Genomic DNA, 19,359 nt, shown 5'->3' on the forward strand with positions numbered 1-19,359 from the left:
TTTGTTCTACGACTCGGGTTTTGGCGGGGTTACTTCCAAAAAACGTTTCCATGAGGTAATTAGGGGGCCACATGCTCGGAATAAAAAGCCAAAAAAAAAATATATAAATTCACACCAATATGATAACTTGACCGAGACTATCCAAATAATAGCAATTGTTAGTTGGTAAAGATTACTAGCATAGTAAATTATGCTGAAATTTCGTCCAAACGTTGCTTTTTACTCTACATACAGCTTTCCAAAAAATTTTAAAAATGACTAAATGTCAAGTGTATAATTGGTTGCATAGTCACTTTGTTTTAATTTTAAGTTTGGAGGGCGCCAAACGTTTTAATATCGAAATATTAGCAACAATTTGCACTAAACTTTAATTATAATTGCTGCTTAAGGTTACTAGTGGTCTGAAATGGCAGGTTTGTACCAATTTCTCTCTTATTTGACCTGAGAACCCACCTAACCTCAATTTTAGACGACTGTGCAGACCCTGAGTTATTTTCGCCCCGCAGGGGTTCCCGGCAACGCAATTTGAGTCTAAAAGCTAAAGAATACGTATCTACTTCCAGTAGGAGGAAACGTGGCTTTAAAAAACTGAATATTTCTACAGCAACTGAGTCTGAGGACGATTCCAATTGTGAGAGTAGTGAAAAACCAACAGGTGGACCATTTGCCTGTTGTATAACTTCCTTCATGAGTTTTTTGTAGTTTTGCACGATAATGACCATGTCCCTGGTGATAAATTATTCACGTTTCAAACGCGCAAAAAGTGCGAAGTCGTTCAACAAACGCCGCACGCTTTTAGGGACAAAATGAGGAAAAATATCGTGGCGAAAATTTTGGAAGAGAATGGTTCGAGCGGAGATGATTTTTCAGCCAGTGAGAGTGAATTCGAAGTGTCTGAGGAAAATTCAGAGGAGTCTTCCAGCAGTGACGACACACCGCCTCCCCCGCAAAACAAAAATATTAAACCCACTTTAGGAGCGAGAAAAGTCAATTACACTATAAAAACAGACGATTATTTCGCACAACACGCCAGTAAAAAAACTCTAACGTCCAATCACACTTTAGATAAGTTGGAGACACCAAGACTGCCGCAAGACCAACTGCATAAACTTTTGTCGAGAGTTAGCCTAGGGTGTGAGCATGAAAAAGCCACGAAAAAATTAATCGAGACGAATTGCGCCTATTTTGATAAGTGGATGTATTTGATGCATGAAAATTTCAATATTTTGTTGTATGGGTTGGGCTCAAAGAAGGGCGTTTTGAATGCTTTTCACGAAAAGTGTTTGAAGAAGTTGCCAACGGTTGTCGTGAACGGATTTTTCCCTTCATTATCAATTAAAGATGTCCTTGACGGGATTATTTTAAATTTACTAGAACTGAAGGAAAATCCCTCAAATATTTACGAGGCCTGCGACCTTATCGAGCGCGAATTTAGTTTTATTCCCGAAACTCATTTATACCTCATTGTGCACAACATCGACATGATGCGGAGTGGAAAAGCCCAAAGTGTCTTTGCAAGACTCGCGTCAGTCAATAACATTCATCTAATCGCGTCAATTGACCACATAAATGCCCCCCTAAGTAATGAAAAATTCTAGTAGTGCGCAAAAACTTTGATTGTTGTTTTAGTTTGGGACCATTCCAAAATAAGTAAATTCAATTTCACGTGGTGGGACGTTACCACTTTCCAACGCTATATTGACGAAACGTCCTTCGAAAGCTCAATGTTGGTCCAAAGGACCGGAAACCTGGCCTTATCATCGCTTCGGAACGTTTTCTTATCACTGACGAGCAACTCCAAAGGAATTTACTTAATCCTCGTCAAGTATCAAATCGAAAATGGCAAAAAACAATACTATCAAGGTGATTTATCAGTTTGTGCGTTCAAAACTGATTGATTTGTTGCAGGCCTGGCGTTTAAAGACTTGTACTCTTTGTGCCGCGAGGCATTTTTGGTGAGTTCGGACCTGGCATTGCGGGCCCAACTCACCGAATTCGTGGACCACAAAATGGTGAAGTTCAAGAGAGCGCCAGACGGGACTGAGTATTTGATAATCCCGATTGCAAACGCGTTATTACAGCAATTTTTAAATGAACATTCCGGTTGATTGTATTTTCCAATAAAAATTTAAGTTGGCGCTCGCGTTTGAATCACCTGCTGCCATCTTCGTGGAAGACAGTCGAACTAAAAAACAAGATGGTTTCGCAGTGCTGAATTTTATTTGAGTCAAAAAATCGAATTTTTCGCTTGGTTCAGACGATCATTGTTCGAATTGTACGCAAAAATGTTATTGTGTGTCGTTTCGATATGTCGCCGCCGTGAAGGCGCATGAATGCGTGGTGAATTCCTGGGTGAGTATCATATGTTTATTTTTGAAGGTTATCTTTTGTTGGTGCTTCCACTTTTCGGGTCGTTGGGACACGCGAGGGGGCCGAAATGGCCCCAATGTGGCTGCTCGTAACTGTGCCGAAAGCCGGCCGAGGCGGTGTGAGAATGACCGGAAATTGTGGCAATTTGTAAATAAAAACAAACAATCCGTTTTATCTCTCGGTGTGAACTTTCCAAGGTTAAACCGTCTGCGTGCACGGGGGTGGCAGCCAGTGCGAGGCTTTAGCCCCCCGCGTTATTAATTGACTCCGTTTTGCTCCGGACAGACATTGTTAAGTAATTCAACAAATCCGGGTCAGGCCAAGGGCTACATTAATTCAATATATTGACACACTATCCTTACCTGCTTTTCTTCAAAGAATATCATCGTTTTGTGAATAGTGTATCAGAAAAGTCACGTCCGAGCTTGATTCGGACGCCGTGTTTTATCTCACCCTGGTTAAAATTAGGAATCGGTGTTATCAAAGTGTGACATATTTTCGATCTAATAAAACCGCACTTGTGGTGTTTTACATTGTTATTATTAAAATGTTGATGTTTATGAAATGCTTGACACGAAAAAGTCCTTCATTGACGGTTTTATCCGTGATAACCAGTGTCATAATTCCAATGTAATAAATTTCACACACCGAAATGTTGGCATCAATGTCAACGAATTTTCGGTGTCGGATTTATAAAATAACACGCCGGAGGCAAAGCGGAAGCGTCGACGCTCGCCCAGAATATTTTAACTCCGACTTTTGTCCACCCAAAAATAAGAAAGTGCCAGATTTCGACTCCAAATTATTCGGTTGCATCACTGTCATTAATAAAATTAACGGATTTTTAATGAATTTGTCTGTTTTCGTGACCCCAAAAATAGGATATGATGAGTGTTTTTTTTTGCTAAAAATTTGAATTGCTAACTACCCATTCACGGGTTTTATTTTTGGTACTTCTAAACAAAGATCTGGATTCGTTGCGTCACCCAGATGCTTATCCGACGAAGACGACTTGCATGCGGGATGAATTTTTCACAAATTTTTAATTGGTCAATAGATCCAGTTGGCTTTTTACAAGCCGCATGATCTCAGTTGGCCATGAAAAATAAAAATAGAGTTTTTGATTGACTCACGACGTCGTGATGTAACTCTCAAAAATTTTACGTTGAAAAAATATGATTTTCTTTGCCCGTCGTATTAAGCTCTTGATAAATATGTTTTTTCGCGTTTGACAGTTTGTTGGGGTGAAAAAGTCGTTAGCGCGGTGAATAGACTTTACCGCATCTATTAAAGACGGACAAGTGTCGGAAAGAAGGGCCAGACATTTTAAAAATATCTGACCTGTTTCTTCCCTCTCGTTCCAGATAAACTGCCCATAAAAGAAGTTTATGATTTTTAAATCACTTTAATAAAAAATACACATTTGCGAGATAAGTTGAGTCAACAAACTAAACCATGCGTACACAAAAAGCGAATTTCCGTAAAGGGCTAAAAATCGTGTAAACCTCTCGTAAGAATCGTCCCCGTTTAATTATGAAACTTGGCCACGCTAGTGAAAGTGGATTTCACAAGACTCTGGATCGAGTGGGATTAAATTTAGACCAGTGGCCAACAAAGTGTTTAAAACAGAAACGAATGCACGCGGAGATAACTTTCACGGTGGAATTTCAACTGTGATATGTATTTTTATAATGCGATATGTTTTTTTGGCACGAGCTTAAAAAATACAAGGCGGACGATTTACCACCGAAGTGACCCTTATTTTAATTCGATCTGACCCAAAAAATGTTGTTCTTCTTCGCGGTCTGCGGCACAGCGTTTCCTCGACGACCTCTCCGTGCGAGGTCAATATTTCGTGTCCTCTGCTTGTATAACTCTCACTAAACTAATTATTGTCTGTTTCGGTTGTAACCTTTTCGGACAGAGGACGGAACGCAGCTTTGAGGGGGTTCCAGCGGCACGTATTTACGTTTTGCGTGCATAGAGGGCGTCACTTACGTAATATGATGTTTGTTAAGTCGGCGAAAAATAAATAATTACACTGATTATCAGAGAATGCGAAAATTGTTTCAGATTACTTCACCCAATCTGCTAAATTTAGATTAGGTAGAGCAAAGTACGAAACTGTTTATTATTTAGGTAACCTTAAATTTGACTTTATGGGTCGACCCGTGTTTATTTTCAAGTTTTTTTAAATAAGTTGTTTCGTTTTCGCGTTCAGATACCGGCTGAATCTATTATTTACAAAACGATTGTCAAAACAAATACGCAACATTAAACTTGTCCTTATTTAAGCAATAATCTGGGGCGTTTCAAATTGTAACAATTAGCTATCTCGTAGGTTTTAATTAAACCGAATTAAGTACACGGTTTCAAAAAATTTCAGCACTTAGACCTTCAATGGAAAGAAAGTCATTTTTCTCCTCTTCAATAAGTATAATTTGCATTCATTTATTTGTAGAGAGCACTTAATTGACTAGAATGGCCAACAATCTAAAATTCTCATGAGTCAATGCGAGAAATTAGGCCATAAATGTATAACTCGACGTTTACTGTGACAAGCAATTTTTTTACATGAGATTATCTCGTTGATCTGCTGAGAAGAAATTAAATGTGTCAACATCATTGAATGCAGATGTGGACGATTTTAATTTTTGTAGGTTCGAGTGAAAGTATAAGAACTGAATTGTTGGTCGTCTAACTTGGATTTTTATTCAATGGAAATGCACGGAAAATCGGATTATCCAGTTTCCATGGGAAAACAATAATTTTGCGATTTTACGTGTTCGTTTTATTAGCCAAAATTTCACGTGCTATTTTTTGGTTAAATATTTTTTGACCTTGTGTCTCAAGTGCGGTCCTATCGCTTCTTGTTAAATCTCGAAGGCTTAATGGTCGCAATAAAGCAATAAAATTCGTTACTCCCGAGATAATTGGTAGGCAATTAGAGTGCAGCTCTGAGGGAATTAACAAGTTTTATAAAGGGAAATTCAAGGAAACGATCGTTTCGCAATTTCAGTGGGAAGCTCATCTCTCGTTACAAAATATGAGTTTTTCGTTCGTCACCGTAACTGTGGAGGTTTTACGTAATAGTGTATTTTCCAAATGTTTTGGAACTGAACACATGCGCGAAATTTTCGACTTATAGTTGCTTTTTTGAATTCAGTGCGGCAGAGCTTTAGGTGGTGCAACGTCGGAAGGACTCCGTATTGATCCGGGAGAGAGCTTTATCTCTTCACCGGAGAATTTGGAATTTGTGTGTCTTTGACGTCGCCACCGAACCAAGTCGACGCCAACCGAGCGGTGCTTTTTCCTCCACGAGTGGGGGCCGATAAAGCACGGATCTCTAATTTGATGTAGTTCTCCATCGTGCTTTGATGGAGATGGTCTCGTTCGCATCTCGTTCGGAGCTTTGTTTATTTTGCTAAAGTGGGGTTAAGTTTTGACAGCGAGAAAGTGAAAAACGTGTGCTCCAAGTGCGGTGAAAAAATTGAGTGAAAAATTCACAGTGACCCAAAAGGTGGATTAACCCATGTCAAGATGGCCTTAGCTAGGTGAGGGTTCATTTTTTTGGTCGGTTTTTGTGTGTGGTCGAAAACAATCGAATAACCCACCCATGTTTATGTGTGCCAGGCTATGTAGAGCACGGCTGGTTGCTTCAATCTAGAGATTTTCAATGACCCCAAAATGCCGACTAATATCGCCATGAAACCCTACATTCAAATGCCACGCTTTGGGAAAGTTTCGCTCGAAAATGCACCACGTCCGGCCCTGTGGCCCTATGTGGGGAGAGGGTTCGTCTCTCAGCTGTCGGCTCAAGGGTAACATACGCATTTTTCCTCCTCCTGCTTTATTCGAGTCGAGTCGGAGCGTTTTTTCGGCCGTTACAGCTGCATACTTTTGTTCTTCTTCGTGGGGCCATCGGACCCAGGAGGCCTCCAAGGCCTCGGTCATCGGCCGGGAATAGCTCCATGCATCGTAACGTTCTTGTTTCTGCATTACGGTCTGAGCATTTGAGTTATTCAGAGGGACTTTATTTGAATTAATTAACGACACGAGAAAGTGGTTTTAATTTTAATCACAATTGGTTAAGGCATAAAAAATTTCGTGTGGTGGCTTCGAATACCGGAAACAGTATTTTTAGTCAACTTTTGGAATAGTGTCCGCGAGCGGAATATTTAAAACAATGACAAATAATTATCAAGTCTTATCACTAATTTGTAGTCGTTTTAAATACACCTTTTGGAATAATATAGAGGTACAGGAAGTACAGTCACTATCACAAGATTAATTGAAATAGGAATATAACTTTTTGGTAGTATTTTTCGTTCAAAAGCAAAAAGTTTTCTCACGTCAAACCTTGTAACAAAGTTTTTTATGATAATAAAGTGTGATATCAAGAATCAGATCATCGCATACATTCTCCGCTTCTTTCTGTACTCAGTTTAAGAGCATATTATTTTTGATGCCATGCTCATCACCCACTTTTAACAAACTGTAATAGATGTTCCAATTGCTCGCTGATCTGTAATTCTAACTTACGATATTCAAAAACTTTGGTATGTTGGAAATTTTGATTTTGATTCTGGGAATTTGTCAGCCACGTGTGTCAGCGTGGGCTAGTGCCTCGTGCTATCAATAATTGAACGGCTCATTATCGATTTTGTTGTATAATTTTTTAATTTACTCTCACTAAATTAAATTTAATCGTCCCTTCCACATGAATGGAGCGTTCACTTTCCATTTATGTGCAATAACGAATAATACGAGGGTGATTTGAAAAGTGTCAACACGTCTGCGGCGGTATTGACCTTTGACATCAATTTCCTGTGCATAATTTTGATCGGTAATTACTGTACTTATACGATTACCTTTGAGTTTATGTGGGTATCTATCGAGCCAAATAAAGTGGGCACAGTCAAGACTTCAATGTCAAACAAGCAATAATTTGTAACACGAGCGCAAACATTAAATTTCAAATAAAGCCTAAAGATAATCTTGCGTTTTATTGCGGTTTTGTCGTTTTGCGAAACTCGATTTTTTCTATCGGTGAAGATCCTGTGGTGGTTATAATTGTCAGTACGTTGTAACCTTGGCAGTAAACCGAAAATACAAAAATAAAACCGGCGCGATGCTGTACGTACCGATATAGTCGGTGATTTCATTGCATTCGTGAATAATTCAATCCTGAAGGAAGTTTGTCTTACGTCAGGTAAAAATTGATTTTTGCACTTGTTACAGTTGGCGTTTATTGATAATAGATAAGGCAACCTCCAGTGATATCAAAAAATTTCGCAATTACGCGTTTATATGCAAGGCCGTTTTATTTAATCATTTACAGTGTGTTATTTCACGTGCTGGCCTTGCGAGCAATTTTAGGAGATATAAATTGCACGTCGAAAAAATACCGAACAAATGAAAATATTTTTTCGCACTAGTCCAATGTCACATTGATAATCCTTTTATCACCTGGTCGAAGCGCACAGAAGCACAGTAGAGTGATAAGTGGCGTTGACAATGTCACATCAATGCGGAAATTACGTGAAAACAAGAGTCAAAGAAGCTCCCGTGATTTACTTGTGCTGTTTTCGGAGGTAACAACTCTTTTCTAATTCGGTTTATTGCCGATAAAACTGGAATAACATCCGCTTTCGGGCGAATTAACATAATATTTTGATAAATTAATTATCTAATTCTTGCGCTTAAGTTATTTAAAAAAGCGTTTTAAATTCAGACCCAATTGAATTGCAAACTGCAGAAACAGCTTTAGTTTATTGAAAGCATATTTGAATTTTTTTACATTTAACGATACTTTAATGAGATCTCTTGAGGCTGTTTTTTGCATAAATGACTTGAATTAAATGGATTTTGGTCTAAACGATTATTTAATGATGAAAAACGATTGTCTCGAAGAATTTCCTTGATTTTTTCCAAACTTGAAAGGTCACACTATCGGTGACCTGGAGATTGTAATTAATTATATGAGAAAGTGACTTAACCCTTGCACAAGTTTGACTCGTAAGCCAGATATTGGCAGATAATTAAAAATATTGCAAATTCGGTGCTGACATTGGAACAATGATTGCTATTAAAATTTCGAGAAAATCGTTCGTTACGTCACTTTTAAAACAAATTTATTTTGCTTGATAAGTTCAGATATCTTTATTTATAAACTTTGGTTTGATGTGATAAAATGGTTTATTTATAAAGTACAATAATACAGATAGGATTGTAAAAATTAAAATCGGGCAGAAAATTACAAATTTGACACTTTCCACGTAACGATCGAAAGAAAGTAGATTTCACTTCCGCCGTCGAAAACGCACTTTTCTAAATCTATTGTCTCGTTATCCAAACACAGAAAAATCATATTTTCGTTTCACATAATCCACACAAAAGAGATAAGTTTGTTCTTAATTTGCATAATGAATAATTTGGTCGTTCTGGTTTTTCTTCCGTAATAAAAAACGATCGCATGTCGTCATTGTCGTGTCCTAGCATTTAATTCGCCGTTCCCCCGAATTAGTATCCAATTCCGCAAGCGCGCATTCATCAGTCATCACCTCGGATCCTCCCACACATCCGAAATAATAATATTTAAAAGTTGACCCGAATTATCGTAACAAGATTACGAGTAAACCATCGCAACGACCTGCTCCGCCCCTCTTCGTGTCGAATGAGTTTGCGAATCGCGCGAATTCGGCGCTCTGCTCCAGTTCCAGATCCAGAGAGGCGTCCTCGTCGCCGCCGTCTCCATAACCAGGTTTCCGATCGAGAACGCCAGCGAATGCACCACGTCGGTTCAGAGAAGGGGAACAGTATGGCGACCCCTGACCTGGCCCGCTCCGGATCTAGAGCGGAGATGTTGGGGGACTTCGCCGTTCTACTTTCATACTCTACATCAGACACGCGCTCGCGCTTAGAAAATATTGCGATATCTGGATCTTTGCCGCGCTTCAATTCCGCATTTTCGCGAAGGGGAACGCTTTTTTGGCGGAGATCGCGCCATAGAGTGACTTTCTTCAAGAGCGCCATTTTTTCGGGTCTTGTGAAGGTAAAGATCAGCCGTCCGTGAAAATGCTAGGCTCGGGGCCGACCAGACGGCGGAATTTTGAAACAGCGACGTTTCCTGCTTTTTACCGGGAATGGCGGGCCAGAAATTCAAAAATGAAGGCTTGGCGCAGGCCAAACTTTCAATGTTGAGTTTAGAAGAAAATCGCCAGACTTCATAAAAAATTGCTAATTGTTTTGGAAGTACAGTCGGACAAGGCTCAACACAATGTGTAGTTGTCGCAGACTGGAATTGTTCACACTACCAATTATTATGATTAGGATTAGATCATATGTGTTTGTCTATTTTATATGGGCAAGGTCGAGATCGCATACATGTATAATTTCAAGATGATTTCACGGAAACAAAAATTATGTAACAATGTCATCTCCGCGAGCCGAACTGACCGAAAATTTCGGTAATTACTCGTCGTGATTTTTTCCGGACGAAAATAAGGCACGTGGGACCTTCGATACTTTTAAATGTGTTTGTTTTAAGTTGATTCAAGGGCGTTGTTGTTGGTTCGAGTAATTTTTTTCTTCCGAATCGAAAATAGTTTTTTCTCGAAAGTCAACTTTTCTTTTTCAATGATTTCAATAAGGAGGAAAAACTGCCTTGAGCTGTACAACCGACAATCAAGTTTGTGAAATATTTTACCTTGGAAATGGAACGTGGTAATGATAAAAGTTGTTTAGTGGTTTTCTTTCCGTAAAGATTATCACATTGTCATTTTTATTAAATATTTTCCTCGAAAATTTTGCGCTAAAAATAATGTCGCAGCAATGATCTAATTGTGAGGTATTTATGCGTCACTGTGTATATTAAAGGAATTTTTTCTCAACCAGAAAAGAACGTTTTCGGATTGTTTGCTTGACGCAGAGCAAAGGTAATTATGCCTATCAACTAGTCCTTTATTCGGCCTTCAGTCAAACGTTTTGAAGGTTAAGATTTATTAAAAATAGCTAAAGCACCACACTTTCCGTTACACGTGCTTATCTTGCTTGATAATGATTCGTCGGTGAAAATTGGCTTTTCTGCGCTAGAAAATTTTAATTCGATAAAACCTCTCGCGTGTCATTTTGTACGAAAGGATAATAATTAGAGAGATGGTTTTGCGAGATGACCTCGTATGTGAGCTTTTTAGGTTATTTTCGTGTCGCACTCAGTTTCTGTGTTTTTTTTAACCGTGTGTTAAATAATTATGTATGTGAGGTATTACTTAATACAGTTTATAGCCTATTGATACAGCATTTTATTAACATGGCATACATTTAATAGAGCGTGGTAGCTGCAACAAATGTGAAATAATTCACTGTCTCTGTTGCGAGTAGGTACTTTCCAAAAAATTTCATTTGTTCCCTAATCGATTCTCAAAAGGTCGTAATTAAGTTGAAGGGTTTCGAAGCGCTAATTAATTTTTCATGGAAGGTTTCTCGGAAAGCTCGATATTTTTTCCAGTTGTTGTAACAATTAATTTTTGGGTTGGAAAAGTGTGTCTGGACAATAAAAGAAATTAAATCGGAAATCGTGTAAAGACCTACTTTTTGTGATTACAATGACGCGTCCTTCTCGTCGCCCTTAACCCAGATTTCGGGGGTAATCGAGTGATTGAGGGTTGAAAGTATAATAAAAGCATGTCATGCCGAAACACGTGCGTTCCAAATATCGAATTTTGTTTAAACACAGAAAAGTGCATTTAAAAAGTTACACGCAATGAGTGAAAGTCTTTTAGTGAAATTATCAAAGTAAATTTTAAGCGAACAATTTCACAACACTGCTACGTTATTTTTCTCTGACCCATATTGTAGGCTGTTTGCTTTTATGACGCTCATCATTTTTTAAATTGTCATTACGTAATTGTGTATATTGCTAATTAATTACTAATTAGATTATGTCGTTTGACCTAGAGGCGGAAGCCCGTGACACGTTAGTGTCGTTTCTTTTATTTAATTTTTAAACGCGCCTCGAAAACTGAATAAAAATGGATACAGGTCGATAGCATCTCCGGAAATATCGCTCTGTATCCGAATTTGATGGTATTGTTTGGTGAAAAGAAATTTCGGTGAAATTCAAACGTTACGTTCACGTTTTGAAAGAGTAGAAAGCATCGCCCTTGAACGGTGAAACCTAGCTGTAAAATCTATACAGAGAAAAATTTCAGTTGAGTGAAATAATATCGAGCTTTTTACTTTAAAAAATGAACCGAATTAGGCGCTGACCCCAAACGCCGAGAAATAAACAAGCATTAGAATTTCAAATACCTATTTTCAATGATAAAAAATTAGCACAGAAAAAGGACAAGGGCTATTTTAACGTGTGCGCCCTACAATCAGAAATAACCTTCTATTTTCGCATCTTGTTTACATGAACGAAATCTGTTCAATTCGGGTCAGTCTCTCGATCTAGGTAAAGAGTTACCTTTAATGAGAACAATGATAGGTTAATAAGTCGAGTTGTGGAATCGCATTACTTTTACAGTCGCACCTTCACACCTCTCTTAAATTGCAAAACTCGACGGATTTCACTTGTACATTTTTCCGTACGGTTTAATTAATTACTTTTCGATTGTTGAGTAACAAACGACACCCATACAAAAAATGGTAATCGAATGAACTTGATCAAGAACACTATTGTATTCCATCGGTTTTATCTAGAAACGGATTTAGAGGGCAAGGAGATTTTTGCGAAGGTGAGTCGTAGTGGCAATGACACGCATGGTAGGAAAGAAAAAAATTAAAGTTACGGAAACGGTCTGGTCGATTTTTCGATACACATTTACGTGAAAAAGGTCAGGGAGTTATTTTCGCGTTATCAGTAATAATAACAACGGCAAAATAGCGAATTTAAAAGAGTCATAATTTTTAGTGCAACCTTGTTTTTTGATCAAACAACCTTGCGAAAAAATCGTCAAATTAAAAAAAAGTAGTTGGATTGTTTTTCAAGATCACGGGTGAAATTTCACTGATAAGATTTAGACCGGACATTGATAAAGTCAAGAGTATCTAAATTCAAGGTTAGATAAATGATCATTTAAATGATTGATCAATTTTAAGTGGCCGTAATTCAGTCGTTAAATAAAATGGGCCGAAATTTTGAGACGCCCAGTAGAGTTCCTATGGCAACAAAATGCGTCAGCGAAAATTATGAAACTGTAACGCGTCGCGTAAAATAGCATCACTAATGACTTATTTTTAAATTTTTAAATTGATAATGTATCGGTGAAACATTACGGGTAATAAATCGAATGATAAAAACGACAATAAAACAAAACATTTTACGGCGATCTAAAACAGTCCATGAATTATATTGCGATTCATAAACCATTACATAATGTAATCGCTCCGAAAAAGTTATTTCGCCAAGGTTTCCCCCGGAGTAAATGAAGTCGCCTTGGTGGTTGGATTTTTACGACTCATTTCAAGATAGATGAAGGGACGAAACCTAAAATTTTTAGGCACATGGAGTAATTTTAACTTTCTCCTGAATGTAGGAACGCCGTGCTGATGGTTCCATGTAAAAGAGAAATCGATATAGTAGAGCGCGGGTGTTCAATAAGGAATAAAGAGCGCATAAAGGGAAAGCGCGGGTCCTTTCGCTCTCTCGGCCGGGTGAAACTAGGAAACATTTCACCAGAGCCGATACTGTTGCCTTAAAATAATTACACAACGACCCATTGCATTGAATAATAATCGAGACGCGGATTACGGACGGCGAAATGGTGACATCTGCCAGAGATGAGGGCAAAAGAGGAAAAGCTGAACCCAATTAATTTGTCCCAGAAAAGCTTCGAAAATAATCAGTAAAAAAAAGAACGAAGTGTTTTTGCACACTTATATCGATTTCGATATAAACTATGAAATAAAAAGCTTAGAAGACTCCAAAACGTCAATATGAATAAATGCCGTACAAAATTTAAAAGTTGGAGACACAGAAACTGCATTTATTAAACGTTGTAACAATCCGTATAAAAAATTATCGACAACAGTGCTACATAGTCGCATTTTAAAACACCGTTGTCACGAAATCGCCACAATTGTAAAATAATCCGATTTTGATTATTATTTGTGAACTATAGTGTAAAAAATTGATAATAAAGTCGTTCAAAGCCTAAATCTTTATCTTGTCAATTTTGGATTTGAGTGTCAAGTGGCATTTTCGCAGCACACAGTTCTTGAGGTTGCGATAACGAGGTGTGAAAAGATAACGATCTTCGGTACACATTTCGAGTGTTGCTGGCAAAGTGCACATATCGCCGCCTTCTCCACCAGCAGCACGCATAAATAAGACCCCGAATATTCGGAATTTCTCCCTCGTTTCTCCGGGCGTTCTCCCCAACTAGGGGTCCATCCCTCGCCAACAACGTCGGAAACGGCCGTTGACCCAAACCTCTTGAGCACAGGAGCGTTGTACTAAGTCTGACCTTCAATAAACAGTCATCATCCTCAAGCTAACTGTCTGGTTTATCATCGAATCCACGGCGGGGTGTTGACCTTGCCGTGCAGAATTTTCGTCATACACACGCTCAGGTTGACAATTAGCTATTTATCGACGTGAATGGAACGCTGAGAACCGCTACTCGTAGTAAAATTCGTCATTATTGAACAGAGACAATGATTTTTGCGGGCGTTGCCCACAAATATGCTCGTCTACCTGCTGAGAAAAGGACCCGAATCGACCTTAAATCTCAAGGAACTACCTGCGGTACTCTGCGCGAGGAGTTCTTTTCGTTCAGACGTGAAGGTTTACTTGAGAAAGGTGACATGTGTGGTGAATGTTGACCGTTGGTGTCTCTGCACCCTCCAATGATAAATATGGCTGTTTACGAATGCTGTCAATGTCAAAAGTCACGTTTCTTCAGAGTCGGTTATCTTATCGGGATTGACTTTCCTGCTAAACCTCTGTGGTAAAGAATCTCGCTTATTTATACTTTTGTTTGCTTTCACCGCTTCGACAAAACCACTTGAATTCGGACACATTTTTTGTGCCGACCAGTGTATTACATTAGCAAATTAATGCCAGATCCGGAACAATCATTCCTGCAAAAACAATCCCAGATCCGGCTGTTCATTATGTAATCGTCGGCTTAATAATATTTTGTTGTTATCCACGCGGAATCCGCAATTTTTAATTAGAAAAAGGCCGCCAATTCAATATTATTTATTATTTTACTCTCACACAATAAGCATGTAAGTTGTATTTGGCTTTGGAAATACTGATGATTGAAAAGTTGAAATAACAAAAGTTTTAAGAAAAAGTTTAAAAAAAAACGTCAAGGGTAACACATTTCTGCAGAGAAAAGGCCAGTTCTTCCAATGGACGAACCTAGCTATAATTTTTTATAACAAATTTTCTAACAAAACAATGAGTTAGTTGGTTGAATTTTTAACTTTTACGGTGCTGTTGGCTTTTTCTTGGGTGATTTTTGCACGTTTCGGTTGCAGGCTGCCGGTGGTGAGTGATTGCTCGGCCGGCCAAACGGCCCGAGTCAGCTCCAACCTGCATCCCACGAGTACCATGGCCGTTAGCCGCGTGCCGAGTCCACCACCCCAGGAGGTAAACACCCCAGTGGCCGAGAACTGGTGTTACACGCAGGTAAGCCAGCCAGCAACCCGTTCCTTTACACGATTTTCTACCTATATCCACCACGCCAGAGGTAAACTGCTCGACCAAACGGCAATGTGCTTTCTGGTGCTGACCTTGGCTGAGGCCAACGGCTCTTGACTTGGAAATTATAACTCTGGCCTGTGTGACCGAGCACCACGAATTCACAGTTAGTTTCATTTGACCATAACAATAAAATTTCGAAAAACGGTCCGAACATCTCAAGAGAGAGGGAAAAAATCCAAGCGCTGAAGGATTTCTTCGCTCAAGAACAACGTCGGCCGCGTGAATGCCCTTGTTCAGGGTCGAAAATCCGAACACACATAGAGCCATCGCATTATTTTTAAATGATACAAGGTTTTCTGCCGGTCTATTGTTCACTCATTCATGACAAATATCGAAGGAAGTCATCAACGAATTGTTTTGCATTATTTTCGGTTCTTAAAAATAGAACTCGAATTGGCGTTTTTATCAGGTGGGGTAATTTTAGAACCGATAGTCTCATCCGAGGAAACATCAAGCGTTAGGAATGAAAGTTTTCTTTCATCCACTTTACATCACTCAAACATTTTCCCTGGAAGTTAATCAAAATCCGAGTTTCTGACTTTAATTACCATAAATTAATTATTTTGTATAACAGAAAACAGGCTACATGTATACACAACCAACCATTAATTTTCGTTAAATCTCCATTAATCTTGCTCCATTTTTGACTAATTTATACACAAAAGAGCAGTTTTTTAATCCAATTATCTCTAAATAAAAAAGGGCAATACCGACGAAAAATATTACGTATTTGGTAGCCGTTCAGTTTAATATTTTTCGTACCAATGTTTTTTTTTAATTTTTTGTTCCGAAAGATTACTTTAGTGAGATTTCTAGAGTTTTTGTTCGATAAGTTAACTCGTCGGTTGCAAAAGTCATTTTGAAAAACAAGTGAAACGTCAAATTTTGACGCACGCAATTTTTTGCTGTTGCGCCCTTGAGTGGTCATTTTTTGAGTTTAAAATCCACGATCGAGCCTTTAATTCGAATAATGGAAGTTTTTAAAAATGAAAAACATTTCGTTATAAAAATTCGGCGCAAAAAGGTTAGTTGACGAAAGAATCAAGTGGGTATGGTAAATTGTCAAAATTTTCTTTATCCGTCATTTTGCAACGCCATGTATCGGTTTGAAAAATTCATGTCAGTTTGTTGGACTTTTGCACGTCAAAAGAAGGTTTTTTGTGCATTGCGCGTGTGGGTCGTGATTTAATCTTGTGCTTTTTGTGTGTTTCAGGTGAAAGTCGTAAAGTTCAGCTACATGTGGACAATAAATAATTTTAGTTTTTGTCGCGAAGAAATGGGCGAAGTTTTAAAGTCTTCGACGTTTTCGGCGGGAGCTAACGATAAATTAAAATGGTGTGTGTGCGTTTGTACAAGTGTTGGGTGAGGCTAAAGTAAGGTTTGCAGGTGTCTAAGGGTGAACCCTAAAGGTTTGGACGAGGAAAGCAAAGACTATCTCTCACTGTACCTCCTTCTCGTCTCGTGCAATAAAAGCGAAGTTCGAGCCAAATTTAAATTTAGTATATTAAATGCGAAGAGAGAAGAAACGAAGGCGATGGAGAGTCAAAGGGCGTACAGATTCGTGCAGGGGAAGGATTGGGGGTTCAAGAAGTTCATCAGGAGGGACTTTCTGTTGGACGAAGCCAACGGTCTTTTGCCCGACGATAAGCTTACGATATTTTGCGAAGTGAGTCGATGGAAAATTGCGAATTTTGCTTATTCAAAATTTGGAATTGTAGGTCAGTGTTGTCGCTGATAGTGTAAATATTTCTGGCCAGTCGAATACAATTCAATTTAAAGTGCCAGAATGTAGGTTATCGGACGATTTAGGTTTACTTTTCGAAAATCAAAAATTTAGCGATGTTACTCTTTCGGTAGGCGGCAGGGAGTTCCAAGCACATAAGGCTATATTAGCAGGTGAATTATTTTGTGTATTTTGGGGTGGAAAGTACAATTTGAATTTCAGCGAGGAGTCCCGTATTCCAGGCCATGTTCGAACATGAAATGGAAGAGAGGAAACATAATAGAGTAGATATAACGGACGTAGACCATGAAGTATTACGAGAAATGCTTAGATTTATCTACACAGGAAAAGCGTCGAATTTGGAGAAAATGGCGGACGATTTGTTGGCCGCCGCCGATAAGGTACTTCACCGACTTGTAGTTTGAATTAAATTAATTTTTTTGTTTAGTATGCGTTAGAACGGCTCAAAGTGATGTGTGAGGAGGCGTTGTGTACCAACCTATCAATAGACAACGCTGCCGAGATTTTAATATTGGCAGACCTGCACAGCGCCGACCAGTTGAAAGCACAAGCAATAGATTTTATAAATACGTAAGTTGGTGTAATTTGGCTGTTGATCGAAAAGTGATTGTCCGTTTTAAGGCACGCGACGGACGTGATGGACACACCCGGTTGGAAGAGCATGATCCAAACGCATCCTCATCTGATCGCCGAGGCGTTCCGTGCGCTGGCGACCCAGCAGATCCCCCCCATAGGTCCACCACGAAAAAGGGTGAAACAGAGCTGAAGCTCGTGATAGTGCCACAGACTGCTATCGATGTGTTCACAATTAAGACACTCTATGAGTGCTTTTAGTATATGGCTAACGTTTTGTTAAATCATCAAAAATCCTGTGTAACTTTAAGTTTTAAAGTTTTGTTTGCGGTTTGAGTGAGTTGTTCCGGAATTCGATCTGATATTTATTAAGTTAAATCGGAAGGTGCTCACTTGGCCGATTAAACAAACGGAATTGTGATATAAAATGACCACAGCTTGTTCCTATCGGGGGACTTCTCAACCTCTTTTTTATTTTAAGTTAGTGTTGTATTGAATGATCTCTCCGGATAAGTTAAGAGAGCAGAGTTTGTCGATATTTTCAGTTGTCACTTGTGTCGGTACTACATATCTTTATTGTTTCACACGGACGGATAAGAAATCTTAAAACAAGTGATTTTGTAATATATTGGTAGTGATATGTATTATAGTTATGACATTGAAATTGGTGAAATCAGTGACAGCTCTTTTATTAATTAAATGTGGACAAATTGTAAACAAATTTATTCGTGTAAATAGTAGTGCTTCAGAATGTCATAGCTAAGAGAAAATTGCAAGAAATTCATAGATACAGTTGTCGTTTCGTCAATTTAGTAAGACAGTGTCAAAGAAGGTTGTTTAATGGCTTACTTTTAACGGACTGTACAGTATTGCGCTTCTGCTTCCTGTCCCTGCCGTATGGCAGTTTCACCCTTCGGTATTGATAATAATAAAACATGCCATACATGTTCTGTGATAAGCCCATGATTTCTCGCTTCATTGTGTATTGTTAAATTTGTTATTTGTATTAACGATTTCGTTTACGTTTGAACTAGCACTTAGCTTTCTTCCGGAACCAATGAATAATAATGGCTAGATAGTTTTTTGAAACCTAAGTACAAGACAAGTGTTACCTCATCATTATTATTACGAAAAACTACTTTCTTTCTGAACGCCCCTTTGTACTGATTTGTTTGTCACTCTGTACTTATTTCCAGTACATGAGGTGCTGACATGGCGGTTCACATGTGTATTTCACTGATAGGATTACATTAATCATTGATCATTGTTTCCATTTACTTTAAATCATAGCACATATTTAATAAAATGCATTTTCATGATAAACTCCAGTCTACACCTTATTTCACACTATACCCACTCTTGTTTCTGCCAAATGACTCGAAAATGACCTCAAAAATTGAAAAAAAAAACGGCGAGTGTCGTAGTTTTGAAATAATGGTTTCCCTAAACGCCAGTTCACTCACCAGTTGAGATTCTCAAAACACCTCCATCAGTAACTCATACTTTGTTTTGTCTTCAAGCACCTTGAAAGCGGGAAGATAAGAAAGTATTTTCAGTTTTTTTTTCTATTATTCCAAAATATTAAATAAAAAGGGCTACTTCATTATTCTATTATTCAGTAGAGACAAAAAAATTCTTTTCGACACAGTGAGAATCTTGTAAATAGAAGAAAATAAACGTGTGATCTTAAAAAAATATGCTATTTATTTAAACTCCCAAACTCGAAAACTATCCTCCCATCACACTCCTATTTATACCTGAAATCGGGCTTTTAATCCGATCTTGGATAAGATTATTATGGATATAAAATAACACTTCCTACATCAGTCAAAAGACATTAAATTATTACATTATTGGGTGGATTTTCCACAAAACATCGTATCGTAATCCCAGTTTTTTTGCAGAACTGCTAAAATCAAGTAAAAATATCTTCATTTGTGTATAACCATTTTTT

At 38.3% G+C, this 19,359-nt stretch overlaps 2 protein-coding genes across 8 annotated transcripts; both read left to right on the forward strand.

Annotated features, from left to right (window-relative positions):
- The first annotated feature begins 255 nt into the window (after positions 1 to 255).
- On the forward strand, positions 256 to 2,137 carry Orc2 (Origin recognition complex subunit 2). Its single transcript, XM_008197060.3, has 5 exons — positions 256 to 413; positions 470 to 655; positions 703 to 1,581; positions 1,630 to 1,863; positions 1,909 to 2,137. The coding sequence occupies exons 1-5, from the start codon at positions 407 to 409 to the stop codon at positions 2,106 to 2,108; spliced, it is 1,506 nt and encodes a 501-aa protein (XP_008195282.1). The 5' UTR covers positions 256 to 406; the 3' UTR covers positions 2,109 to 2,137.
- A 64-nt stretch (positions 2,138 to 2,201) lies between these two features.
- On the forward strand, positions 2,202 to 18,728 carry rdx (roadkill). Of its 7 annotated transcripts, XM_015984906.2 has the most exons (9): positions 2,208 to 2,352; positions 5,537 to 5,924; positions 14,863 to 15,013; positions 16,302 to 16,423; positions 16,475 to 16,754; positions 16,807 to 16,984; positions 17,034 to 17,212; positions 17,260 to 17,402; positions 17,454 to 18,728. In XM_015984906.2, the coding sequence occupies exons 2-9, from the start codon at positions 5,911 to 5,913 to the stop codon at positions 17,596 to 17,598; spliced, it is 1,212 nt and encodes a 403-aa protein (XP_015840392.1). In that variant the 5' UTR covers positions 2,208 to 2,352; positions 5,537 to 5,910; the 3' UTR covers positions 17,599 to 18,728. The 7 variants fall into 7 exon arrangements, with proteins under 7 accessions (XP_008195273.1, XP_015840392.1, XP_015840402.1 ...); XM_008197051.3 differs by lacking the exon at positions 5,537 to 5,924 and having other exon boundaries at positions 2,202 to 2,352; XM_015984916.2 differs by lacking the exons at positions 2,208 to 2,352; positions 5,537 to 5,924 and adding an exon at positions 7,538 to 7,582.
- The last annotated feature ends 631 nt before the right edge of the window (positions 18,729 to 19,359 follow it).

This window comes from Tribolium castaneum, chromosome 4, assembly GCF_031307605.1.
Source record: "Tribolium castaneum strain GA2 chromosome 4, icTriCast1.1, whole genome shotgun sequence".
NCBI lineage: Eukaryota > Metazoa > Arthropoda > Insecta > Coleoptera > Tenebrionidae > Tribolium > Tribolium castaneum.